This window comes from Paroedura picta, unplaced genomic scaffold (assembly GCF_049243985.1).
Source record: "Paroedura picta isolate Pp20150507F unplaced genomic scaffold, Ppicta_v3.0 Ppicta_v3_sca22, whole genome shotgun sequence".
NCBI lineage: Eukaryota > Metazoa > Chordata > Lepidosauria > Squamata > Gekkonidae > Paroedura > Paroedura picta.
The window spans coordinates 3,043,297-3,070,869 of NW_027518619.1; the positions used below are offsets into that span (position 1 = coordinate 3,043,297).

Genomic DNA, 27,573 nt, shown 5'->3' on the forward strand with positions numbered 1-27,573 from the left:
GGGCGGCGGCTCCCAGGCGGCTTGGTGGTGTGTGCGGCGGCGGCGGCGGCTCCTCGGCGGGTCGGGCGGCGGCTCCCAGGCGGCTTGGTGGTGTGTGCGGCGGCGGCGGTGGCTCCTCGGCGGGTCGGGCGGCGGCTCCCAGGCGGCTTGGTGGTGTGTGCGGTGGCGGCGGCATCTCCTCGGCGGCTCCTTCTGGTGGACGGCTGTCTTCGCCTGCGGGCAGGCTATAGCGTGGCTCCGTTGTGGCTAGGCTAGGGATGCCCTGCCCTGGTACTGTTTAAACATCCCTTCAAAATAAGATACAGACATGCCACAACAATGAACATAAGGAACATTTTCTTTTCATGGAAATTTTAACTCATGACAATGTCAAATCAATGGTTACCCTGAGCTTGCTTCTCTGCAACGAGATAGTCCCATCTGGGAGTGATGGGAGACAAGAACACCAAAGTGTGTTGTAATGTAAAGGGCCTGGGGGGGGATGAAGTAAAGGGCCGGGGGGGGGGGGAGAAGGTATCCTTCAGGGCCCACCTCCAATTAGTCGAAGGACCACATGTGGTCCGCAGCCCACGGGTTGGGGATCACTACGCTAGATGATGCGCTTTCAATGCCCTTTCGAAGAATCCAGCTGCAAAAGCGCACTGAAAGTGCATTATCCAGTGTGTGCAGAATGGGCCACTGGTCCCTACTGCCGCTTTTGCATTATATCTTGCCGTTTCCACACTGTGGGTGCCCTGAGGAGGGGGGGGGAGACCCTACCTTAGAAAAGTTTAGGAAGCCCTGAAAGGCCAATTTATTTCCTCGGGGAGGGGGCTAATGGGATATAAATAGCAGGTATTTAGGGATTTGGGACTTTACTTGGTTGGGTTTCAGTTGTGAAGAACACCCCCGAAGGCAGAGATGGAATTCAGTGAGATCGGAACATGCTGGAAAGACACTTCAGGGAAGCAGGGTGTGTGAATGAGATCTTGGGGCACTTGGGGACGGGAAGCTAAAGGCGAGCAGACAGGGTGATGCGGCGGTAAAGGAGGCAAAGGCAGCCTTGGGCTGTATGAAAAGAGGCATCCCATCAAAATCGCAAGATGTCCGAGTCCCACCGTACATCCCACATTGATTAGACTGCTCCTGGAATCCCATGTCCAGTTCTGGAGGCCCCACTCCAGAAAGGACGTGGACAAAATGGAGACGGTGAAGAGGAGATGGCCAAGCCAAGTGAGGAAAGGTCTGGGGAAGAGGAGGTGGAGAGGGGACAGGACGGCTCGCTTAAAGTATCTCAAAGGTTGTCATTTGGAGGAGGGCAGGGAACAGTTGATGGCAGAGGATAGGACCCACAGTCATAGATTTAAACTATGGGTAGAAAGGTACAGGCTACAGATCAGGGAATCTTTCTTTACAGTCTGAGTACTTCAGCAGTGGGATGGGCTGCCTGAGGAGGTGGGAGCTCCCCCTCATTGGCCGTCTTCAAGCAGCGGCTGGACAGATCCTTCTCCTGGATGCTTAAGGCTGATCCTGCACTGAGCAGGGGGTGGGATTAGGTGGCCTGCATGGCCCCTTCCCCCTCTAGGATTCTAGGAGTCTAGTTCAGCAGTGGGATGGGCTGCCTAAGGAGGTGGGGAGCTCCCCTCACTGGCAGCCTTGCATTGAGTGCGGGGTGGGATTAGGTGGCCTGCATGGCCCCTTCCCACTCTAGGATTCTAGGAGTCTAGTTCAGTAGTGGAAGGGGCTGCCTAAGGAGGTGGGGAGCTCCCCGTCCCTGGTTGTCTTCAAGCAGTGACTGGACAGATCCTTATCCCAGATGCTTGGGGCTGATCCAACTCTATGATACTACGCTGCAATGATTTTACAATTACAATTCCTTAGCTGCCCTGAGGAATTGGGAAAAGGAGATCTTCTAATTTATATATATATTTTAAATATCCACGATCCCAAGGAGTCCCGAAGTGGGACCGTTCCCTTCCTCTCCCACAACACACACCTCTGACAGGACTGCTCTGCGGAAACAGCCCTAAGAGAACTGTGTTGGAATGGCAATCAGCAAGCAATTTGGTGAAGTCAGCCCTGTGGGGCTGTTGTTCAGCAGTGTAAGCAGCTCACTAGTGACACCTAATGAACACTGTGAGGTTGCAGAGAATTCTGAGCCATGTGCTCTGTTTAATCTGAGCTACCCCACCCACTTCCTCCTTTTTGAGGAAGAGAAGGTCAGCGTGCTTTGCAGAAGCAAGCAAGGAGCATCCATGAAGGATCTGCTGATGTGAGGCACCCATAGAGGCAACTACTGTTTGCAACTACTCTGAAGAAGAAGAAGAAGAAGAAGAAGAAGAAGAAGAAGAAGAAGAAGAAGAAGAAGAAGAAGAAGAAGAAGAAGAAGAAGAAGGGAATGTTTGAATCCCCAAAACCACCACTGAGAGGGGATTGGTGGCTTACAATGATTGACAACCTGAGGAGCAGGAAGAAACCTGCAGGTTGTACACACTTCCGACTTCTCCGCCACCTTGTCGGGAAGGGAAAAGCCATGATGAGATGGCAGAATAATGCGGGAGGGGTCTCCCATCAGCAAGCGGTCAAGTGTGCAGTTTACAATCGCACTTTTACAAGCAGGAGGTGGCATGAATTGTCCCCCTCTATGCAGAAATGGTCATGGTTTGGATCTTGCTTCTGCCCGCCAGCCTTGGAGGGCACCTGATACTTCTCACTTGGGTGGACAAGGGCTGCCATCACAGGAAGTGTCTGGCTTGAAGTGGGCACCTGGGGACCCTACCTGAAGCTCTTCTGCCCTCTAACTACATCCTTTCCTTAGTCTCCTTTGGGTTGTTCCTCCCACCTAAGCTGCTTCTTTTGGGAAGCCACAACTGTCTCAGAGGAACTCATGATATTTACAGCAGAGGTCTCCAACCCCCGGTCCGTGGCCCGGTACCGGGCCGTTAAGGCCATGGTACCGGGCCGCCAGCGGCCGCGCCTGCCTTCCCCTCCCCCTGCAGCAAAAGGGGGGGAAGAGGCAGGCGCGGCCGCTGGCATGGCAGCGACGCAAACGCGCACGCGCGGAGCTGCCGCGCGTGCGTGTTTGCGCCCCTGCTGCCGAAAACGCACACGTGTGGCTGTTCTGCGCATGCGCGTTAGCGCCACCTAGTGGTGAAAACGCACATGCACGGCAACTGCGCATGTGCGTTTACATGTAGCTGCTGTGGCCGGGCCGCCGGCTCTCTCCCACCCTCGGAGGCGGTCCCCGACTACAAGGCGTGGTGGTGGGGGCATGCAAACATACTTTTACAGCCCGGCTATGGAAGAATGGCTCACTGGTCTCCTAGCTCACCGGGGGAGGGGAACCAGTCAAGATCTGTCCAGCACCGGAAGCTAAAGAGGGTCAACCCCGGTTAGTCCATGGATGGGAGACCTCTGAGGAAATCCAGGGTTGCAGACCAGAACCAATGGGATGAAAGAAATTCAAAAGAAATTCTGTCCAAACATCCGGAAGAAGTTCCTGACAGTGAGAGCGGTTCCTCAGTGGAACAGGCTTTTGAATTCATTTCATCCCATTGATTCTGGTACTAGAAGGTGGTAATCGTCTTCTCTCCAGGCTAAACAGACCAAGCACACAGACCGTCCCAAAATGGCTTTCTGTCCCCCTGCTCACGTCTCTGGTGACAGGATCTGCTAGCTGGATCAGCAGGGGCACCTGGCTACGGAAGATTACCTCCTTGACGGAGTGTCAGTTGCCATCTGACACGGCCACCCCTTTCATTAAAGTCTCAACGAGCTCCTTGGAGATTCTTCTCAATTCGTCATCCTCCTAAAACGAATGGGAACCCAGTCAGTCAATCCCAAATTCCGGGGGCCTTGATGGGAGGTGGGGGGGGGGGGAGGTGGTGGCTAAATCAATCAAGTGGCCATCTAATGCTTTGGAGCAAATGCACCCTTCCTTCTTGGGACCCCTCAGTTCAGTGCATCAGGCTGCTGACAATCTCTGGGGATGAATTTGGGGCCGAAGGAAAGAGCGAAGAACAAGAAGAGTTGGTTTTTATACAATAGGACAACGGTACGGAGGTGGCAACGGTACGGTCTTGCCTGCTTGCTGCCTTACATCATGGAAATACTGGAGCATTGTTTGGATCAGTTGGACGCAAAGGGAGGTGTATTTTTTCATTTCGATTCTATCGAACACCGACTGCAGGGTTTTGATGGTCTCCTTCGCTATGGTTTTGTCCATGCTGACAGCGCTAGTCGTGAGAGGAGTCAGGAGGGCCTCCAGAGACTCGTCCTGAAGGGAGGAAATGAGGGATGAGACCAGGTGGCCACACCGAGGGTGAGACACGCTCAGACCTTTCTTCCGGGCTCCCTGCGCAGGCACATGGCCTGTGCCGCCAACCGAGAGCAGGACTCATTCTGCCTCTGACTTTTCTCTCCTGACAGAATGTTGCCCCTCGCGGTCCAAAGAGAGCGCGCGTGACCAAGGGAGGGATGCAGCTGATGGTGAGTTCAGAGAGACCTCCTTTCAATCAGCTGGCGGGAATTCTTCCTTCCTCCCAGGCAAGGTTGTCCAGTCCCAGGCTGGGAAATTCCCGGAGCTTTGGGGAGGGCACTTTGTTAGGGAAGAGCTTGGGCAGCCAACCACAGGGCATAGGGCCCGAGGCCTTCCTAAAAACCTAAGAAGGGCGCTGCTGGGTCAGACCAGTGGCCCATCTAGCCCAGCACAGTCCCCCTGGAGGGCCAAGAACAGGGCAGAGAGGTCGAGGCCTTCCTGAGAGCATCGGAAGAGCCCTGCTGGATCGTCTATCAAAGAATCATAGAAGAGTTGGAAGGGGCCATACAGGCCATCTAGTCCAACCCCCTGCTCAACGCAGGATCAGTCCTAAGCATCCTAAAGCACCCAAGAAAAGTGTGTATCCAGCCTTTGCTTGAAGACTGCCAGTGAGGGGGAGCTCACCACCTCCTTAGGCAGCCTATTCCACTGCTGAACTACTCTGACTGTGAAAACCTTTTTCCTGATACCTAGCCTATATCGTTGTACTTGAGGTTTAAACCCATTACTGCGTGTCCTCTCCTCTGCAGTCAACAGAAACAGCATCCTGCCCTCCTCCAAGCGACAACCTTTCAAATACTTAAAGAGGGCTATCATGTCCCCTCTCAACCTCCTTTTCTCCAGGCTGAACATTCCCAAGTCCCTCAACCTATCTTCATAGGGCTTGGTCCCTTGGCCCCAGATCATCCTCGTCACTCTACTCTGTACCCTTTCAATTTTATCTACGTCCTTCTTGAAGCGAGGCCTCCAGAACTGCACACAGTACTCCAGGTGTGGTCTGACCAGTGCCGTATACAATGGGACTATGACATCTAGTGATGTTGATGTGATGCCCCTGTTGATACAGCCCAAAATGGCATTTGCCTTTTTTACCGCTGCATCACACTGCCTGCTCATGTTTAGTTTACAATCCACAAGTACTCTAAGGTCTCGTTCACACACAGTGTTACCTAGAAGCGTATCCCCCATCCAGTAGGCATGCTTTGCATTTTTCTGACCCAGATGCAGAACTTTACACTTATCTTTATTAAATTGCATCTTGTTCTCATTTGCCCATTTCCCCATTGTGTTCAGATCTCGTTGAACTCTGTCTCTATCTTCTATCACACCATCCGGTCTCACACAGGGGCCAACCAGTTCTTCAGGATGACCAGCAACAGGGAGTAGAGCCTGAGGCCTTCCTCTAAGGTTGCCTCCTGGCTCTGGGATTCAGAGGTGGACTGTCTCTGGATGTGGAGGTTCCCCTCAGTCCCCATGGCTAGTAGCCAGTGAGAGACTTGTCCTCCGTTCATCGGTCTAGTCCCCTTTTCAAGCTGTCTGTTCCTTGGCCATCCCAACGTCCTCTGGCAGCAAATCCCACCTTTTCATCTCTCTCTCTCTCTCTCTCTGCGCAAAGGAGTCTTTCCCAAGGAAGTCCTTTCCCAAATCTGTTCCTCCCCAGGCTCCACCCCCCAGAGCTCCAGGCTCTTCTCGATCCAGAGCTGGCCATACTATGGGACGGCTGCCCGCGGGCATCCTCTTACTTCCAGGTTGTGTTGCAGCAGGTGTCCCAGGCCTCGGATACCGAACAGCTGCATTTGTGGACACGGTTGTGCCATCCATTCTCTGAGGACGTCCAGGATGCCCTGCTTCACAAACTTCAGTCCGATGTCTCTGTGGAACAGGAGCTGAGGCACAAAACCCCCGTCGTGAGCAAGGCCAAACAGGACCACCCCCCTCCTGATGCCCAGGCCACAGAGGAAGATCCGTTCCCCTTTAGGAGGTGGACTCTCTATGGATTACGTGGGCTCCTTGGACTGAGATCACGGCCCCTCCACGATACTGGCTCGGGGCACTTGACAACAGGTCACAACAGGAAAGCACGGCTCATTAAAACAATCCTCCCAATGGTCAAATGCACGGGATTGCGAGGTCACTTAGAAAGCTCACGACAGATGTTGCACTGTGTGTCTGCAGTGCTTGGGGGACGACAATGGCGAGGGGAGAGAAGGCCCAGGAAACAGCCCACAGGGCTTCCAGCTGCCTGCCACGGGGGAGGAAACGGCTGGGGATGGGGGGTGCTTTGGGGGACAAGGCCATGGAGTCTGCCCATCAAAGCTGGGGGAACAGAACTGTGCTGCCTGGAGAGGAGGGGTCTTTCCAGGCCCCCCCCCCGTCCGAGGCACTCCAGCCCTTCGAGCAGATCGGCCCCCCGAGCGCTTCGGCCCTTAGAACACATCGGCCCCTAGAGCGTCTTGGTCGTTCCAGTGGTTCATAGAATGCACAGCACACTGTTTTGCAAGAGCCTTTGCGCTGCATAGATGTTTTTAGTTCCTTGGCTTTGTAAAACAAATTGTGCACAATAAAAGTAATATGAAAGTCCTTACACCCTTGAAGGTCCTAACTGTCACCCGTTGGGTTTTTAGGGTTCCACTTCCGGGTCCCCCCCCCTTTTGGTTTTTGTTCCATGTTGTAAAAAACACATTTTGGGGGAAAGGGGAAGGGAGCAGAGCATGATGGGAGGCTGCCTCCGTGGGACTCTTGAATTCCAGCCTGGGAAACGAGGGGAGAAAAGCCCAGATGCGGAGAGGCGAGAGTCGACTCTCAGCCTCCCAAGGAAATCCAAGGGGAGGCTCAGACAAGGTAGGCCTCCTCACGTGGAAACCGTCGTGGTCCTTGCCCCAGACCTTGGAATGACCTCAGCGACCCCCGAAGTCCTCCACCTCCTGGGGGGGGGAGGCGGGAGATCTCCTGCTTTCCCTCCAGGCCACAGAGACCCATTCCCCTGGTGAAATGGGCAGCTCTGGAAGGTCGACGGGGTGGCAGGACACTCTCCCCCCAGCAGCACCCCCCAGCCTCTGCCCCCCGGTCTCCAGGGATCTCTGGGCAATCCTCCCGACAACCCTCACTCTCCCCACCGCCGGGAAGGGAGCTCCAGCAAGCCCGATCCCATCCGATCTCCGGAGACAAGCCAATGCCCTGGCCAGTCGCTGGAGGGGAGGCCTCCAAGGGGTTGGGGGGCAGTTCCTCCCAGGAACACGAGGGGTCAGGATGCAGAGCCAGGAAAGGGCCAACCACCTGCCCACGCCCCTGGCCAGGGAGAGCTCCTTGTGGTCCTGCCTGGCTGGGAACGGGTTCAAGGAGGTCAAGAGTCCAGTAGGCCACGATCCACGGATTGACCCAGCACAAGTGTCTGCATGTGTCGCGGTCATCCAGGGCTCACCTCGGTGAAAAAAGCCATTCCAACTGTCCTCTCCTTCAGCTCGTGATGGTACAAATATGCGTTGGCCAGTTTGAAGGTCATCACCATGTGCGCTTTGTTGAACTTGAACAGCTCCCTGTGTGGGGAAAACACCAAATCCCCAAAGGGTCAGCGACTCCGAAGGTTCAAAGTCAGGAACGGCTGGGCCCTGCTACCCCTGTGGCGGCTGCAGCACATGCGGCATCCCCCAATCTGTCTCAGGAGGCTGCAGAGTGAGCCCCACCGAAAGTGCTGTCTTTTAGGAAGCAGCATCTCATGGACAACGGGGATGCCAGACCCCAGGTAGGAGCTGGGGCTCCCCCCGTTTCACAGCTCCTCTCCAGGGGACGGAGATCTGTCCCCCTAGAGAAAAGGGCTGCTAGGGAGGGAGGACTCCCTCGCCCTCTCCTCCACTCAGGTCCCCCCTGCCCCCAATCCCACCGATTCTCTGGTCCACCGCCAAAGGCTCTCTAGTGAGGCAGCTGGCTCCTTCTGGCCGGCCGGCCCGTCCCTCTTGGCCTGCCTCTTCTTACCTGACGAGCTCAAAAACCCCTTCGAAGAAAGTACCCGGCTGCTGCAGTTTGTCCCAGGTGCCTTGTATCGTCAGTATGTTGTACACCCTGCAGAAGCCCATGCATGCGATGAGGTTCTTCAGGGCCTGGACGCCAGAGCTGAACGGAGCAAAGGAGAAGGTGTCCCCAGAAGCCGTTTTGCCCAGCCGGACCGCCTCTAAGGACAGGGGTGGCCCCTGCTGGCAGGCGCTCATGGGAACTGTAGTCCAAGTCCATCTGGCCATTTTGTCTATGGCCATCTGGAGAGCCGCACTTTGCATGTCTATTGCTTGGGTTTTGCTGCTAGCCTAGCCTGGCCTGGCCAAATCAGGGGTATGGCCACTGTGGAGGGCACAGACACACCTCAGAGCCCTCCAAGGGCAAGTGACTGATGGGGACCCCCGGAAGGGGCTTCCAAGACCAATGGAAGGCAGAGGTGGGTGGCCATTGCCTTCCTCTGCAGACCTTTTGTGGTCATCCTTTCTGTTGGCAGAGTTTATAGATGCCCTGGCTGCTGGAAGAATAAATAGCTTATTGAGAAGAGAAGCAGCTTTGTGAAGAAGAGAGGAGAGAGATGGTCCTAACAGTCTAACTGACTAATAGTTTTCTTCCCAAAGCAATTGGGAGCAAGTGTGCTCAAAGGAGCAGGAGCCAATGAGGACACGGGCAGAGTGTTTGGAAAAGACCAGGACGTTCCTAATCTACACGTGCTACTTCACTCCTCCGGCGCAGACAGGATCCAGGAGGACAAAGTCTGAATCCCATGTTGTGAAATCTCAGTGGATGTCCATGGGCCCATCGCATGCTCTCCACCTAGCCTACCTCATAGGGTTGTTGTGAGGATAAAATGGAGGAGGGGAAAAGACGTAAGCTGCCATTGTGGGGGGAAGCGAGTAGCTTGTAGCTGAAGGACAGGTGAGATCCGTCCCTGTCTCATGGGAGAGCAGAACCGGGCCCATCTCCGATCTTGGCTTCTTACCTCACTACTCCAGATGGTTCTGAGGCCTCAGAATAATTGGACCTCCTGGATCCTTTCCTGCTCGATCCCAGGGAGTAACTGATTTGAGTCACCAGCGCTATCAGCAGGTGTGGGAATTTTTCCCGGACAACTTCAGCCGCGTTGGGCAGGGTCAGGATCCAGCGCAAGGCATTGGTGGCCTGGGGGGAGGAGAAGGAGGAATGGATTCAATAGAGGCAACCAAGAACCAGAGAACCTGCCAGGCAGCCCCTCCTGCGGACCCTGCGCAGAGACCAGGGGCTGAGTTCCAGACCACAGAGACCAGTTCCCCCGGAGACAAGCGCTACTCTGCAGGTCTGGCATTAGGCACCATCACTCCACCACAACTGCAAGGCAGAAGACTCAGGAGGGGAAAACCTGCGTCTAAAACAGGACAATTTTAGATGCAATAAACAAACTTGCTCTCTTTTTCTGAATTTAGTTTTGGCTGTAGCGACACCCAAAACAATGGTTTCTGCCAAAAAGCTTTCAGCAGCTATGGTCGAAGGAAATTTCTTTTTACAATTTCAGGAACAAAGGCTTACGGGTAACAATTCTCCTTGGCTGCTGATGTCACCTTCACTTGGGAAGCCTTTATCGATTTTGCAGCATCAATTATTTTTCTGGATGGATGCTTGCCTCTTTTTTCCAGTTAAGAGAACAACGTCCTCTTAGAATTTTGAGAATCTTTAAGAGTTCATTGACTTACAGATAACAGTAAGTGTCAAAATGTCTTGTACAAAACGAAATGGACTCTTTAATACTTATGGATTCATATTCATTCAAGTGCGTGGCCGTGTCAGTCTGAAGTAGCACAACAAAAGTTGAGTCCAACAGCACCTTTAAAGGCAGCAAAGATTACAGATAACTTAGCTGAACAAGAATCACAAGCAACAACAATCATAACAACCAGGGAGATGGTATGATGAATGCATTTTGACACTAGAATCATGACTTATAAGCCCCCTGTTACTCGTAAAATACTGCAATGCGCTTTTCTGCTCAACTGATGGAAGCGGCCTGGCAGAAACGACCGTTTTGCGTGTCACCGCAAGGAAAAGGCAATGAAGAAAAAGACGGCAAGCAAGTGGGCTTACGGCTTCTCAAACTGTCCTGTTTTAGACACAGCTTTTCCTGTGGTGTGGGAATTCTGTCCCCCCCTCTGAGATCCCTCCTCCCACCTCCAAAACATTTCCTGCCCAGCCTCCCCGGCCCTGGATGGCCAGGCTCTTCCCAACCCGGAGCTGGCGGCCCAAAGGGACCCAGAGCAGTCCTGGTGGGGCTTTGTACCGCCAGAGGCAGGAGGGACTTGCTGTTGCGCCTCCCAGAGTTTTCCGAGCGGGGGTCTTCGCCCTGCAGGCATTTCAGCAGCGGCCTCAGGAGCCTGGTGTTGGAATAGGGATCGGAAACCAGGGCTTTCCACACCTCCTTGGCATTGCTGCGGTTTTAAAAACAGAGCAAGAAAGGAAACTCAGGCTTTGGCTCACACTCCCACTGGCGGCCCCAACTGCAGGCCTTCCGTCCCATGGTGAGATCTCTGGGTCAGGGGGGCAGCTGCCGCCAAAGCCCCATCTCCCCACCCACCCTGCCAAGCCGACTGGACCTCCCACGGCCCCTCAGGGAAGCCCCCTCTAGCCCCGCCCGCTTCCCGAAAGCACTTGGCAGGTGTCAGGCCAAAGATCAGGGCGTGGGCACCGCATTGGGGAGCCCTGCTCTGCTGTGTTTCTCCCCAAACATCACCCAAACCTCCCCACAACCCACCCTCAACAGCTGCCCCACCTACCCATCACAGCCCACGGAGACTTCCAGCAGGCAGTCCACCACTCCGCCGACACGCCTGCACGCCAGGGAGCAGATGGCCCTCTTGGCCTCCTGCTTGGTGAAGGCATCCCGGATGTTGGGGAGGCGGCTGTATATCTCCCTGACAGTCAAGGGCAGCTGCAGGACGGAAAGGGGACCATGAAGGCAACAACCTGCCTGCCCTCTCACCCCTGCCTTGCCACCAGCCAGTTTTCAGTTAGAGTCGGAAGATCCATTGCTTGGGGCCAGAGAGACCGTCTGGAACCTGCAAAAACCTAGCGGCCCCTTCAAGGACATCTATTCTCCTATTTATGGGTAGGCATTTGTGGACTGTGCTCCCTGAGAGAGCCAGCGTGGCTGAGAGTGGCGGACTGCAATCTGGAGGAGCCTATTAGAATCCACGCCTCCACATGCAGCTATCTGGGGGACCTTGGGCTAGTCCCAGTTCTTTTGGGGCTGTTCTCGCACAGCAGTTTCCCTTAGAGCTCTCTCAGCCCCACCTACCTCTGGGGTGGGGAGAGGGAGGAAAAGGTATTTGTAAGCCACTTTCGGACTCCTTTGAGTAGTGAAAAGCGGGTTTCAGAAATCCAGCTCTTCTTTACTGATACAGCGGTTCAAACGGAGCAGTAATATCGGGGCTCTCTCAGCCTCGCCTCCCTCACAGGGAGTCTGTTGTGGGGAGAGGAAAGGAAAGGCGAGTGGAAGCCGCTTTGAGACCCCTTTGTGTAGAGAAAAGCGGCATATAAGAACCAACGCTTCCTCCTCCTCCTCCTCGATAACTCTCCTTTCTTATTCATAGGGTCTCCAAATTCAGCGCAGGGCAGCTTCCCGGGCTGATATGGGAAGGAGGCAGGACCCCCCCCTTTCTGCCCCCATGTCCACAACTACCAGACAAGCTCCCCCCCCCCCAATTTCCTCTTGTTCCTCACATCTTCCACATCCGTCCCGCACTCTTCCAGGAAGGATCTCAGCAGCATTGATGCAGCCTGAGAGATGAGTCTGTCTCCGTGAATCAGGTTGCTGGTGGTTTTGAGAACCAGTTCTGTGAGCTGACCGGGGCTGAGGTGCTCCCCGAAAGCCTGACACAGAGAGAAAGCAGAAAGAGGGTTTTCCTTGGACCTGCTGCTCACCCCGGCTGTTCATGGCGACACCGAGCGGGAAGGAAAACTGGAAGAGCAACGAGACCAAGCAGGAGCCCTGCAGCACCCTGAGGGGGAACTAACTTTTGTCCAGCCGTCCTGGACAAGAGAGGATTTTGCCAGAGGCCCACTGGCCTTTGCAGGAGCCACCCACAGATAAAGGGGGGCAGATTCACATAGTTGCCTCTCCAGTATAGCAGCTTCAATATGTGATCTGAATCTTAGATTCGGGTCCAGTAACTGGCTCTCTCTCACATATCCAATAAGCTGTGACTCTTGAAGTCTCCAGGGAAGGCCAGACTGGCTCTCCAGATGTCCATGGACTACAACTCCCATGAACCCCTGCGCGGGAATTTCAGTCCATGGACATCTGGAGAGCCACAGTTTGGCCACGCCATAGACCCAGAAAATCTGGTTCATTCCTAAGGTACTACTGGACTTGAATCGACCTCTTCTACAGCAGAACAACATGGCAACGCTCCTGGAATGATCGGAACAGCCAAATCTGAAGGTTTTTCAGGGCTGTAGCATGGAGGTCCCTAGGAATGAATGACCTCCAAAATTCCTATAGTAATAGTAGGCAGGAGTTCTGGCCCTGCTGGTGGACCTCCCGAAAGCCCCTGGGTTCTGGCCCCTGTGAGACCCCGAGTGTTGGACTGACTCGTCCCCTGGCCTGATCCAACAAGGGCTTCTCTTTTGTTATTCCCGGCCGCGGCTAGCCTGGTCTCATGAGACCTCGGAAACTCAAGAGGGTCCGCTTTGGCTAACACGTGGATGGGAGACCACAAAGAAGAATTCCAGGGTGGCGAAGCAGAGGCCGGGAAACTACCTGTGAATTTTGGGCTCTGGAAATCCTGTGGGGGGCCAAAAGCTGGCTACACAAACTGCACCTTCAAAGAATTCACCTGGACATTCAAACTGCGCATGTCTGGGGGAAGTTCCTCTAGCACTCTCTTCCAGAGATGGACTTTCCCCAGACATGCTCAGTTTGAATGGCTTCCCATGGGTGTCCTGCTAAAAACGCAGCCCAGAAAGTTTCCAAACCCAAAGGGAAATCTGCCACGTGGCCTTCTGGAGTGTGGTTTTAGGGGGACACCCATGGGAGTCAACTGGAAAGATGGCGGGAGAAGAAAAGGCCTGGGAGGGAGATTATTTTTAGGATTATTCTATTAGTTTTATTAGATTTATAGTCTGCCTTCCTCCTGGGACTCAAGGCGGATGACATGATCACACCCCATAAAAGCCCAGCCCCCATTAAAGCCCAAGGTGGCTAAAAAGACCCTCCTACCACCCCACAGTCATCAAACCAAGGGTTTGCCCGAGAGGACAGAGGACTCTGACCTTCGGCGGTCTTGGGAAGTACCTGGGCCACTTTAGAGGCGTCGTTATGAAAGACGGAAGGGCCGGAAATGAAAAGGTCTTCTCGCTCCCATTTCACGATATTCCCCTTCTTGTTCTTGGGTCTCTTGTCCATCTCCTTAACTAATCAGAATGTTTCGGGAGGGAAAAGTCAGCGTTAGTTTCTTCCCCATCCGCCGGCTGTTCCCCACTTCAGGCAGCCCGCCTGGGCCCCATCTGCACACGCTAGATCAGTGGTCCCCAACCTTTTTATCACCGGGGACCACTCAACGCCGGGGACCACGCACCGGGGACCACTCAACGCCTTTTACTGAGGCCAGGTGGGGGGGGGTAGTTTACTCCTCTACTCTCAACCACTGCCCTAACGCTCTCTGATCGCTATGGTAATGTTTAAACATCCCTTCAAAATAAGATACAGACACGCCACAACAATGAACATAAGGAACATTTTCTTGTCATGGAAATCTTAACTCATGACAATGACAAATCAATGGTTACCCTGAGCTTGTTTCTCTGCAACGAGATAGTCCCATCTGGGAGTGATGGGAGACAATGACACCCGAAGTGTGTTGTAATGTAAAGGGCCGGGGGGGGAAGGGCGGGTGGGGGGGAGAAGGTGTCCCTCGGGGCCACCTCCAATTAGTCGAAGGACCACATGTGGTCATCCGCTAGATGATGCGCTTTCAATGCCCTTTCGAAGAATCCAGCTGCAAAAGCGCACTGAAAGTGTATTATCCACTGTGTGCAGAATGGGCCACTGGTCCCTACTGCTGCTTTTGCATTATATCTTGCCGTTTCCACACTGTGGGTGCCCTGAGGAGGGGGGGAGACCCTACCTTAGAAAAGTTTAGGAAGCCCTGAAAGGCCAATTTATTTCCTCGGGGAGGGGGTTAATGGGATATAAATAGCAGGTATTTGGGGATTTGGGACTTTACTTGGTTGGGTTTCAGTTGTGAAGAACACCCCCGAAGGCAGAGATGGAATTCAGTGAGATCGGAACATGCTGGAAAGACACTTCAGGGAAGCAGGGTGTGTGAATGAGATCTTGGGGCACTTGGGGACGGGAAGCTAAAGGCGAGCAGACAGGGTGATGCGGCGATAAAGGAGGCAAAGGCAGCCTTGGGCTGTATGAAAAGAGGCATCCCATCAAAATCGCAAGATGTCCGAGTCCCACCGTACATCCCACATTGATTAGACTGCTCCTGGAATCCCATGTCCAGTTCTGGAGGCCCCACTCCAGAAAGGACGTGGACAAAATGGAGACGGTGAAGAGGAGATGGCCAAGCCAAGTGAGGAAAGGTCTGGGGAAGAGGAGGTGGAGAGGGGACAGGACGGCTCGCTTAAAGTATCTCAAAGGTTGTCATTTGGAGGAGGGCAGGGAACAGTTGATGGCAGAGGATAGGACCCACAGTCATGGATTTAAACTATGGGTAGAAAGGTACAGGCTACAGATCAGGGAATCTTTCTGTACAGTCTGAGTACTTCAGCAGTGGGATGGCCTGCCTGAGGAGGTGGGAGCTCCCCCTCATTGGCCGTCTTCAAGCAGCGGCTGGACAGATCCTTCTCCTGGATGCTTAAGGCTGATCCTGCACTGAGCAGGGGGTGGGATTAGGTGGCCTGCATGGCCCCTTCCCACTCTAGGATTCTAGGAGTCTAGTTCAGCAGTGGGATGGGCTGCCTAAGGAGGTGGGGAGCTCCCCCTCATTGGCCGTCTTCAAGCAGCGGCTGGACAGATCCTTATCCCGGATGCTTGGGGCTGATCGAACTCTATGATACTACGCTGCAATGATTTTACAATTACAATTCCTTAGCTGCCCTGAGGAATTGGGAAAAGGAGATCTTTTAATATATATTAAAAGCCTTGAAAGGCCATTTATGTATATATATGAATTGGGAGGGGGCTTCATCACACATAGGGAGGGTTCTGTTGGGGGGGGTGCAGTCCGATCCTGCTAGAAGGGACAAAATCCACAAGCATCTGTTGGCCAGGATGAGGCCAGTTTTGTCTCACCAGGAGACAGAAAAGAGTCGGTTAGTTTTGTTGCCCATCAGTTGTCTGCTGCTGGAAACGTTAATTCAAACTACATTTCATCTGGCCCCTTAGGACTTCATGGGATTTTAAAAGTGCTGCGATCCCCCCCCGCCCCCGAGTCTGCCAGGAGAGGACGGAATCAGCATTTCAACAGTAAACAAATAAATAAAGATGAGCTTTGAGCTGGTGGTTTTCAGATTTCCCAGCATGCCCCTCACCCATTTTGCTCATGGTCAGGTGGTGGAGGTGGTACATCGCTTGGGCCGCCTGCAGGCCGATCTCCTTCACGCTGTCCATGGTCCGCATGCCCAACACCGCCACCAGCTGGCCAAGCAAGGAAAACTCCTGCGAGACCTGAAAGGGAGAGGGAGGTGGGAAGGGGCCCCCAGGAAGCCTGCCGTGCTTTCCTCCTGCAGGGCCCCAGGCTGCCTCACTGGCCCAGAGAGAAGACTCGCCCCCCCCCCACTTCCCCCTCGAAGGGGAAACACCCTGGACCCCCTCTTCTTCTCCTGCAGCTGACGGGCTGCATTTGCACTGGGAGGCATCACTGCTGCAGCAGCCCCTGAAACACTCAACAGCGTTGCTGTCAGGTCAGGAGGTTTCATGAGACGCTGCTTGTTTGTTCAGAGGTCTCGCACAACCAGTGGGGGTCCCTCTAGTCCAGCCTCCTGTCTCACGCGGGGCCGCCAGTTCCTGGGGCAGGCCCGCAACAGAGCCCAGAGGCTGTGGCCTCCATAAGAACATCAGGAGAGCCCTGCTGGAGCTGCTTCGGGGGATCCAACAAGATGCCCGGCATTTCGGTCACGGGATGTGCCCCTTGGGATGGGCTCTTCCGCTCCCAAGGATGCTCACGTCAAAATCGAGGTGTTCGGCGGCAAACTTCAGCACATGGCTGGTGCTCCTCACGGCTCTTTCCCGCTCGTGGGGCATCTCCGATTCCATCCAGCCGTTGGTGTGCTGTGAAGAAAGAGCACACTGGAGACAGAGAGGAAAACCAGAACCAGCAAAGTGTCCGTTCCAGGACCACTCCCAGAATGGCCCGTTGGGAAAGGACAAGGTTTGAGCCCAGTGGCACCCTGAAGACGCACAGAGAGAATTCGGGGGGTCTAAAGGGGAAGGATGGCTCCTCGCCAGACAGCAGAGATGAATTCCCCTGGCAAAAACAATGGGTGTTTGGCGTGGGCTCCACGGCATCGTACCCCTCGGAGGTCCCCGCCCTGCCCAGCTCTCCCCTCCCATGGAGTGGCCTTCCTTTCTCGATGGGCTGGTCCTCTCCCCACTGGAGAGCTGGCTTGTTCCTCGCTGTGGGCAGGCCTTGCTGCGGGGGCCCCTGAGCGCCCTCCCCCCTAGAGAAGGCTTCCTCAGCCCGGGTTTCCTGGGACAGCCCTGGAAGGGTTTTCTGCAGGGGTGGGAGGGGATGGGTTTTGTGCACATATTTCCTCAAGTGATATGACCGCAGATGGTCATGCCAGTCTGCTCCCCCCTCCCAAAACGGCCAGTGATGGGCCCGGAGGGGGCGGGGAGGGGGGGGCCCCAAGTGGGCGTGTCCACAGCTCTGCTTCCCAACCGTATTCTGCACGATCGCACCCCTCCTGGGGTTTGTCGAAGCCCAAAGGATGTTTCAGGGCTTTGTCCATGGTTAGAAAGTAGAGAAAGGCTGATCTAGAGTTTCTCTCCTGACCTCCAGGGATCAGAGAAGAGCTCACCCCAAGAAAACAGCCACTTTGGGCGGTGGCCTTGATGGATGCTCCTCTCCTTGGGCCCTGCCCAGGGAAATCCCAAGTCGGCCACCTAAGCAGCTCCCTAAAGGCCATGCATGCCTGCTCTATGCCATGGAATAGAGGCTTTAAGCTGGGCCTGCATTGAGCAGGGGGCTGGACTAGACGCTGGTCCCCTTCCCACTCTACGGTTTGATCCTGGATTAAGCAGGGGCTTGGACTATATGGCCTGGGTGGCCCCTTCCCACTCTAGGATACTATGCTTTTATTAGGCCTTAGAGGAGTTACTAGTTCCCTCACTATCAATATTTCTTGAAGTCCATCCATGTTGGGCACCTCGGACAGGAGGCTGGTGAGCACTGAATTGCACGCGCTCATCGTCTGCTCGTAGAAGTCCTAAAGGGAGAGAAGACAACGCCGTTAGCATGAGCCAAGGCACGGAGAAGGTCAGTCTGCCAGACGTGGCCAGGGCTGGGGAAAGCAGGGCTTCTATTCCAGTGGAATATCCAGATGCGTTTGCAAGCAGGACAGGCCCAAGGGTGAGCCTCCGGGACACAGCTCTCACGTGCCAAATGGCCGCCATTCCTGAGGCTGCGTTTATAAAAAGCAAACGGGTGGCATTGCAGAAAGAGGAGTGTGGGGAGAACAGGGACCTCAGTGGGGCCCAAGGCCACCCAGTTCCCCCTCCAAAGCCGCCCTTTCCTCCAGGGGCACTGATCTCTGCCGTCTGGAGATGTGGTGCAATTCTGGGGGATCCCCAGGCCCCACTTGGAGGCTGGCATACTCTCTGCTAGCCCTAAAGGGAGAGAGAAAAGGAGAGGGGAGGGGACAATAAAAGGAGAATAACCAGGCAACAATGTGTGGGGTCCAAGAAGATGGCTACGTAGATACCGTTGAGAAACCAGAGAGAAAGACCCTGTTCCTCTTTCCAGAGAGAGGGCAGGGGATGGGTCCACTTTGCCACCCCCTGGGGCCCCGATCCTCGGGGCCTGGTCAGGGGAGAGTTCTTGGCATTGGGAAGAAGGGTGCAGGGACAGATTGGCAGCTTCGACTGAGCCCTTTCCCACCAGTCCCACTGGGCTGAGAATGAGTTCCTGCCAAATGGCCATTGGCCCCAGGTTGCAAAAACAGTCCCCCTTGGGGCCAGCCATTCCAGGGAGAGGGTGGGAGAATCGAGAAACAGCAGCTGGGATGTTTGCTTGGGGGAGGTGTGAAATTCGAGGAGGGGAACAATGATGTCCAAAAGAACAAGCAGCTTTCAAAGGGGAGGAGATCAATTCATGGAGGAGAAGTCTGTCAATGGCTGCGAGCTATTGTGACTAAAGGGATCCTCCCCATTCAGGGGCACTAATCCTCTGAATCCCAGGGTCAGGAGGCAAACTCAGGCGCAGGCCTGGTCCTTGCCGCTGGCCCTCCCACCGGAGGAGCTGGTGGGCCGCTGGGTGAGCCAGGATGCTGGACTGGATGGGCCACTGGCCTGATCCAGGAGGGCTCTGCTCATGTTTTGACGAGTCAGCAGCTAAAACAGTAGAAAGAAGATGCAGCAGGACAGGAGAAAGTTGAGGGACAAAATCCAGGATAATGTGGCGACCCTCTGCTGATGGTTGCCAACTCCAGAGGGGGAAAGTCCTGGGGATCCCCTTCCAAAACCTCACCCCCACCCCCCCAGGCTCCACCTCCAAACCTATACAAAATTCCCAGTCCATAAATTGGCAACGCTGGATTTGACTGTGACTCTCTCTTCTGCAATACTGAGGCCGTTTTGCCAGCAACAAAGTCTCAGATCCAGATGTTCGACTGCAGGCCGACGCGGCCCCCCTATCAAGCAGGGCTCCTCGCCCTTCCTAAGCCCGTGGGCACCTCTGGAATCCTTCCCCAAGAGCATGGGCTCAGCCACAGCATGGCTGCCTCAGGGGGCGGAGCCAGGCACAAAAAGGCAGGGAATGAGGTTAGGCATCTCTAAGAAGAAGCCAACCAGCATCTTGGGCTGAGGGGGAGGTTGCTGCTGAAGCGACTTTTTAAGAAGTCTGCACAACCTACCAAATTCCCAGGGGGAAAAACCACGCTGGGGGGCCGTGCTCTGAAACCACAGGCATGGGTCAGGCGATCCCTTGTGTCCAATTGCAAGGAGATGAGTCCCATCCCACCTGCCTTGTCTCTGAATCTGAACTTAGTTCCTGGCCAAGACACCATGTTTTTCAGTTTTGACCCCTGGACAGGGAGGGGGAGGCACCTGAGTTTGCGTTGGGTACGTAGAGCTGCCTGCTTTCAGCTTGGTCATTTTGAGAGCTGGTAAAGAATACACCTTCTTGATGGTCTTGCTCACTAAGTTGGATCTGACCTCACAGTCCAGCACAGGCTTCAGGAGACTGCAAATAAAACAGACAGTGGTGGAGGTGGGGGTGGAGAAACATTAGGACCCCACCACCCCGCCAAGGATGCACACACCTTCCCCCTACAGTCGATTCAACAGGATCAGCTCTGAATGTTTTATTCTCAAACAGCAGAGCAGATGCCAAGTCTGAGGGGTCCCAGTTAAAGACAAGAAGAAGAAGTAGAGATGATTTTAAATATCCACGAACCCAAGGAGTCCCGAAGTGGGACCCTTCCCTTCCTCTCCCACAACAGACACCCTGGGAGGTTGGTGAGGCTGAGAGTCCTCTGACAGGACTGCTCTGCGGAAACAGCCCTAAGAGAACTGTGTTGGAATGGCAATCAGCAAGTAATTTGGGGAAGTCAGCCCTGTGGGGATGTTGTTCAGCAGTGTAAGCAGCTCACTAGTGACATCTAATGAACACTGTGAGGTTGCAGGGAATTCTGAGCCATGTGCTCTGTTTAATCTGAGCTACCCCACCCACTTCCTCCTTTTTGAGGAAGAGAAGGTCAGCGTGCTTTGCAGAAGCAAGCAAGGAGCATCCATGAAGGATCTGCTGATGTGAGGCAGCCATAGAGGCAACTACTGTTTGCAACTACTCTGAAGAAGAAGAAGAAGAAGAAGAAGAAGAAGGGAATGTTTGAATCCCCAAAACCACCACTGAGAGGGGATTGGTGGCTTACAATGATTGACAACCTGAGGAGCAGGAAGAAACCTGCAGGTTGGACACACTTCCGGCTTCTCCGCCACCTTGTCGGGAAGGGAAAAGCCATGATGAGATGGCAGAATAATGCGGGAGGGGTCTCCCATCAGCAAGCGGTCAAGTGTGCGGTTTACAATCGCACTTTTACAAGCAGGAGGTGGCACGAATTGTCCCCCTCTATGCAGAAATGGTCATGGTTTGGGTCTTGCTTCTGCCCGCCAGCCTCGGAGGGCACCTGATACTTCTCACTTGGGTGGACAAGGGCTGCCATCACAGGAAGTGTCTGGCTTGAAGCTCTTCTGCCCTCAAACTACATCCTTTCCTTAGTCTCCTTTGGGTTGTTCCTCCCCCCTTCTCTTCACAACGGATGCCTGGCATTTCTCCGGCTGCAAGGCACCAGGAGCCTGGCCAGGAGAGCTAAGGAGGAGGAAACCTTGGGTACATACGTAAGGGAGCCAATGGTGGTCAGAGCAAGGTGGAGGATCGGGAAGCACACTGACTCCTGGGGCTCTTCTTCGATCATTTCCTGCAGTGGAAAAACACACAGACAGAGGGTCACTTCCAAGTGATGCTTTTAGGCAGGGGTGGCCCAACTGTGGCTCTCCAGATGTCCCTGGACTACAATTCTGGAAAGGTTCCCTCAGAGGATGCCAGACAAAGCCTGGGATTCCGCTCCAGTCCCTCCACTCCCCAGATCCTGCCCTCCGCAGGCCCCATTCCCATTTCTCCACACAGAGGTGGCAGCCCTGGCCAGACGACGGCCGCCCCTTTCCGCAGGGGACTCCACTTGGGGACTCCACAGGGGACTCCACTTGAGTCGCTACGATGCAGAGAAGTCTGTGAGGGTCCGGGCCAGTGGAACGGAGGTCCCAGGAGCCTCCACTGGCAGCCTCGGGACCCCAAGGCCACACCCCAAGCACGTCCCATGCTTGAGACTCGCTCCCCCAGAAGCCCCCTCCCTGCTTTCCCCCTCCACTTTGACTTACTATTATGCATTGGAGCAATTCAGATTTGTGGGGGCAATCTTGCCTCCGGCTCCCCTGGAGGGCTCTGCTGATCAGGTTGATAGATTTTAGGAATGCTGTTTTAAGTGGTTGATTCTGGACGGAGGAGAAAGAAGCAGGGTGCAGAGAGGTAAGACCACCTTCCAGGAGTGGGTGCTGGGGGGAGGCGCCCAGCTGGAGGGAGACGGGAATCCCAGCGTCCTTCACGCAGGCAATCCCAGGAGCTGGCTGGGACGTTCCCCTCTTTTTTACAATTGAGAAACCCCTGAAACATTCTTTAGGCTTCAAGAAACTCCCAAATTTATTTATTTATTTTGTGGGGGGGGGTTGGCATGACCATTTCTGGTCGTATCACCTGATAAAAGTTTAACAACTGAAAAAATAGATATACAAAATGAACCCCCAGCAATTTGGGAAACCCTTCCAGGACCACCAGGAAAGTCTTCACCAGGGGAACGACCCAGAGTTTATACGGAGACCAATCTCAGCTAGAATGGCCAGACCCTCCAGTGGAAGGGGGGTCCCTCGCCACCAGGCCCCACTGGCCAACACCAATGATCTGACTAGGAGGGGGACCTTACCCAGAAAAGACTGGGGTCCGGTCAATATTGCAGCAGTGCATCTATGTCACTACCCAAAGAGACCTCATCCCGTTGGGGAGGGCACATCCGGTGTGACCCGGAAGTGACGCCATGAGGTCAGTGGTGGTGAGGTGACACTCTGGCTTTCGGACGAAAGCTTTAGGGTAGAAGTCAAATGGACCACACAGTCTTTGCCCAAAGACCAGAGCGTTGCCCTGCCATCGCTGCAGGACTCTTCCGGGTCACCTCGGAAGGGATGGAGGGACATCATGGCAATGTGGGCGGAGCTTCCCTAGGATGGAGGCGGGAATATCAGCCGGATGTTGGGAGGAGCTTCTGAGCAACGCAGGCTGCTCATGGGGAATTCGCTTCTCCAGACGTGTGGGCTCTCCCTCCTGGGAGGGAAACGGAAGCAGATTACCGGATTATCGTTCGGGGATCCTGTAGGTCATCCTGCATACTGCAGGGGGGTGGACTGGGTGGTCTTTAGGCCCCCTTCCAGGTATATCATTCCACAGTTTCTTTTTCCCATGGAGTCAGAAACAATTATGGGGCCACCTTTGCGTGTGTGTTTGGGGAAATAATACACCCACGAGGCCCATTATTTTTGCACCCGAATTCTTAGCAACGCAGCATGATGTGAAAGGGTTAAGGTAGGGTTGCCAGCTCCAGGTTGAGAAATTCCTGGAGATTTGGGGGGCGGAGTCTGGGGAGGGGCCAGAATGTTGCAGGGGAGGGGCCAGAATGTCACTGAATCTGCCTTTTGAAGCAGCCATTTTCTCCAGGGGATTCAAGAGATTCGGGAAGGAGAAGTATATCAGTGGCCAGTAACCCTGGTGACTGGGGGAACCTCCACAGTCAGAAGCAGTCAATCTCTGGAGCACAGAGTGAGGAGGTCACAAGAGGGGAAGGTCTTGGCCTCTCTGCCTTGTGGTTGGCCCTCCAGAAGAACCGGCTGCCCTCTGGGTATGACCGGATGCTGGACTAGAGGACCCCTGGCCAGATCCAGCTGGGCTCTCCGGATGTTTCCCAGTACCTTGTAGCCCGCACGGAACTGCCTCAGCAGCTCCGAGATGAGGAACTCGATCAGCAGGAGCAGGTCTTCTGTATTGGCCCCAGCGGCCGCATGCCCGTAGCACTCGATCCATGCGATGCAATCCTGAATGGGAACCCGGCCCTGCAGATCCTGGAGGTGAAGGGGAAGAAAGGGAAACCATTCAGCCGTATATCGAGCACAGCACAGTTCGAATCAGCCTCTGGACACCCTCAGCTCCTGAGAGTGTTCAGGAGAAAGACAAGAAGATGAAAATGTCAAGGAAAGGCCTTAAAAGAGCCAGATTTCTGCCTGGTGGAAAGCACAGCCAACCCAGGGCCAGGGTCTGCCAAGGCAAGAGGGGGAGAGAGGTGGCTGACCATTGCTGGCCTATGTCTAGCGGCCCTGAATGTCCGTGGAGGTCGCCCACCCAAGGACTCACCAAGGCCAGCCCGGCTTAGCTGCTGAGATCTGAGCAGACGGACCTAGCCAGGTGACCCTGTTGAGACACAACTAATTGGCTCAGTGGACTTCGTGTTCCTTTGGGCTCTTTTAGCCTCATGTCCCTCACAGGGTGTCTCTTGTGGGTAGAGGAAAGGGAAGGCGACTGGAAGCCGCTTTGAGACTCCTTCGGGCAGAGAAAAGCGGCATAGAAGAACCAACTCTTCTTCTTCTTAAGTAATCTCAGGGCTCTCTCAGCCCAACCTCCCTCACAGGGTGTCTGTTGTGGGGAGAGGAAAGGGAAGGCGACTGGAAGCCGCTTTGAGACTCCTTCGGGCAGAGAAAAGCGGCATAGAAGAACCAACTCTTCTTCTTCTTAAGTAATCTCAGGGCTCTCTCAGCCTCCCCTCCCTCACAGGGTGTCTGTTGTGGGGAGTGGAAAGGGAAGGCGACTGGAAGCTGCTTTGAGACTCCTTCGGGTAGAGAAAAGCGGCATAGAAGAACCAACTCTTTTATCCACATATTAAGCTTAAAGATGTAGAAAAACAGGAGACGGGGACCATATTTTTTGATACAATGCTGCCCACTGAGAAATATCTTCAGCCTAGGGTTCTTTTGGGGCTCCAGCTGAATTCAGAATAGATTCAGCTGGGGAAAGGCTTTTGTTTTTTGGGGCTCTTCCCTCCATGAAGAAGAAGAGTTGGTTCTTATATGCTGCTTTTCTCTCCGCAAAGGAGTGTCAGAGCAGCTTCCAATCTCTTTCCCCTCTTCTCCCCAAAACAGGCACCCTGTGAGGGAGGTGGGGCTGAGAGAGCTCTGGGAGAGACTGATCGGTGAGAACAGCACTATCAGAGCTGCAACTAGTCCAAGGTCACTCAGCTCAGTCCCAGCTCACCCGATTAGAAGCCGCTGGTCTTACGCGCTCCACCAAGCTGGCTCCCCCACTCCAGCCAGCCGCATGATCCCTCTTCCCCGCTGAACCTTTTTCTTTGCCGCTCTTCCCTTTTCCCGTTTCTCTTCGCTCTGGCTGGACGTGTGTCACAGTTCTCTATTTGGGGGCTTTAATGCCTAAGGCTCGAACTTGGCAGCACTTAGGGAGGCCGAGCGGTGGGGGGTCAGCTCCGGCAAGCGAGACAAATCAACGGAGAAAGAAATGGTTCTGCAACTGTACCTCCAATGTCTTCTCCAGAGTAAGAGACCTCCTGGCTTGCATCTGATTCCCATCGTCTCTGAGCACCATCAGGATTTCTCTCAGGTGGCCTGTGAGGGAAGGGAGGCCGAGAGAGCGCTTTGAGGCGACTAGCCCGAGGTCACCCAGCTGGCTGCATGTGGAGGAGGAGGGGGAGCGGGGGATCAAACCCGCTTCTCCAGATGACAGGCCGCTGCCCTTGACCGCACCACCACGCTGGCTCTCGGCAGCCTCTGCCCAAGCACGCCACTGCCCTGAGACCACCCCAGACCAGCTGGCGACTCCTGGGCCCGGCCGGTACCTGGCAGCGCTGCAGAGATTCCCAGAGCTTGCGAGGCTCTCCTGCTCCCTGCGGTGGCGGTGGTGCTGTTCCTGACGGCCGTCACAGGCAGCTTTGGCCATGGGGTGGCCTCCTTGGTCGTATCTGCCTGGCTTGTCCCAGCGGTGGTTTTGGGCAGTCGGCGCTGCGGCAGGAGGGGCAGCATGAGAGGAGGCGTCGGTGTCGGCTTCTGGTCCTCGGAGGACGCTGCCGGCTTGGTCAGAGGCGGGAGGTGCTCGGCATTCCTCCGGCCAGCTGGCTCTTGAGATCTGGCTTGGTGAGGGAGGCTTCGGCCTTGCCGATGGTCGGTTTTCTCACCCGAGGTGTTTGCATCGTTCTCAAGGCTCCTCCTTTTGAGCAGTTTGTCCTTTCTAGACACGGAACTCATCCTGCAATGGAGACATTTAGGGACTTTTTCCAAACTAACCAAACACAGTCAAGGAGACAGGGGAGTTTACTCCATCCTCGTTTCCCTCTCTTGATTGGCCTGCTGCTTTAGGATTTTGCCTCCGTTCGGCATGTTTGCTCCCCCTAGAGGCTGATTCAATCTTACATCAGTTTATGCCTGGCATACTGTGAGTTCCCCTGAGCTGTAGGAAGGGGCAGCACATAAAAGGGATTATTATGAGCGATGTGGAACATCTAATGGAAAGGGAAGTCTAGGGACATGACGTCCATAGTCCTGCCCCCGGGGACCTCGGCAGTAGAAGGACCGCGGCAGTGGCGCCTGAACACTGAGGTGCACTCATTGCTCTGGGGTCGTGGCTGCCGCTGCCAGTCCTCTGAGGCTGCTCCCACCCTGTGGAGAGTGGGGGAAGCCTCAGGAGACTGGCGGGGGTGGGGCCAGCCCAACACGACACGCCAGCAGGTAAAGAGAGGGGGTGGGGGTGGGGGAGGGGGCAGGGGACAGGGATTCTTGTCCTTAATGTGGAAATTCTACAGAAGGGGCGAGAATAATTGTCTGTGGATTTAAAATAATAATAATAATAATAATAATAATAATAATAATAATAATAATAATAATAATAATAATAATAATAATAATAATAATAATAATAATAGAAGGAGAAGAAGAGTTGCTTTTTATTCCCCACGTTTCTCTCCCCAATGGAGTCTCAAAGCAGCTCATAGTTGCCTTCTCTTCCCCTGTGGGTGAGGTGATGCTGAGAGAGCTCTGAGAGAAGTGCTTTGTGAGAACTGACTAATCAGGACTGTGACTAGCTCATCCAGCTAGCTGCATGCAGAGGAGCAGGGAGTCACGCCTGGCTCTCCAGATTAGAAGCCACGGCTTTGAACCACACCACCAAGCTGGCTCTTAACAAGAACACCAAGAAGAAGAATATTGCCCTTCAGATTTTTATGCTGGACCTAAAGGAATGTAAGATCCAATCAACCAGGAACAGGAGAAAGAAATCTGCAGAACAGGAAATAAAGATTCCTTGCCAAGAGGTGTAGAGGCCGAAGTCTGTAGACCTGACTTGTTGTCTCGAGCGGCCTGCTGCCTCCCTGGTGCAAGCTTTAAGGATGGGACGGAACGGCTGGACAGGCTCCTCAAGCCCACTGATCATTACCCCTTCCTTCTTATCCATGGAGGAACAAGTAATACTGCCCAGCAGAGCATGGAACCTATTAAGAAAGACTCTGTGGATCTGGGGGGAAGGGAAAGGGCCTGGGAGCACAGGTTGTGTTTTCATCAGTCCTTCCTGCAAGTGGCAAGAGACTACCCCCTCCCCGGGCCTCAGTAAAATTGTCAAGCGTTGACCGGTCCCCGAGGATAAAAAGTTTGGGGACTACTGAGTTAAAACACTCACCTTTTATTTCAGCTCGAAAGCTAATGCCCTCCCCTTGCCACGGGCTGTGGGAAAACTCATGAGATCACACCATTATTTGTGGCATCATCAGGTGGAGGTGATGTCAGGAGGGAGGGGAGGGGCTGTGGCTCACGGGCACCTCCCCCTCCCCCCTTGCAAGCCCCGCTGTGAAATCTGTGGGTTCAAAGACCAGGCCCTGAGAGTTCCCTTCAGCTCTTTATTGGGACCCCTCCTGATCCTACAGAGAACTGAAACTGAACGGGAGGATCCCTCCCACAGCTCTCCTGCCCGCCAGTGAGGGGCATGGGCACAGCAGGGGCAGGGAGCAGGATCTGGCCGTGGGGGTGGGAAAGACCCCTGACTGAGAACCCAGAGAGCGGCGGCCAGTCTGAGGAGACAAGACCCCCTGGAAGAGCCGAGGGTCTGGCTCGGCCCCAGGCAGCTTCGTCCGGTCTCCCCCTCCCCAAAATACCACCCTTCCCGCTCCTCCGCCCCCAAATCCTGGAATATCCTAACATGCTGTTTATTTATTTATTCTTTGATTTATATACCACCGCTCTCTTAGGCTTTTGGGTGTTTACAATAAAACAGTAAAGCCACACTACCTTTAAAATCCCCAATTCATTATGCTGTAGGATGCTTTGGGCTGATCCCGCGCTGAGCAGGGGGTTGGACTAGATGGCCTCCATGGCCCCCTCCCACTCTAGGATTCTATGATTCTAAAAGACGGCTCCCGTCTCCTCCCCCCCCCCCCCCGTCCAGCTAGCATTCCGGAGCCCTTTCCTT

General features: G+C 54.5%; 1 protein-coding gene across 1 annotated transcript; it reads right to left on the minus strand.

Annotated features, from left to right (window-relative positions):
* LOC143828391 (maestro heat-like repeat family member 5) lies at positions 1-25,649 on the minus strand. Its single transcript, XM_077318807.1, has 20 exons — positions 24,959-25,649; positions 24,640-24,728; positions 23,031-23,180; positions 21,396-21,509; positions 20,856-20,935; positions 19,566-19,701; positions 17,633-17,728; positions 16,467-16,571; positions 15,833-15,968; positions 13,587-13,705; positions 12,014-12,163; positions 11,068-11,222; positions 10,575-10,722; positions 9,267-9,445; positions 8,270-8,407; positions 7,719-7,833; positions 6,040-6,183; positions 4,079-4,255; positions 3,692-3,787; positions 1-287 (listed from the first exon to the last, which is right to left on the minus strand). The coding sequence occupies exons 1-19, from the start codon at positions 25,362-25,364 to the stop codon at positions 3,707-3,709; spliced, it is 2,718 nt and encodes a 905-aa protein (XP_077174922.1). The 5' UTR covers positions 25,365-25,649; the 3' UTR covers positions 1-287; positions 3,692-3,706.
* Between the last annotated feature and the right edge of the window lie 1,924 nt (positions 25,650-27,573).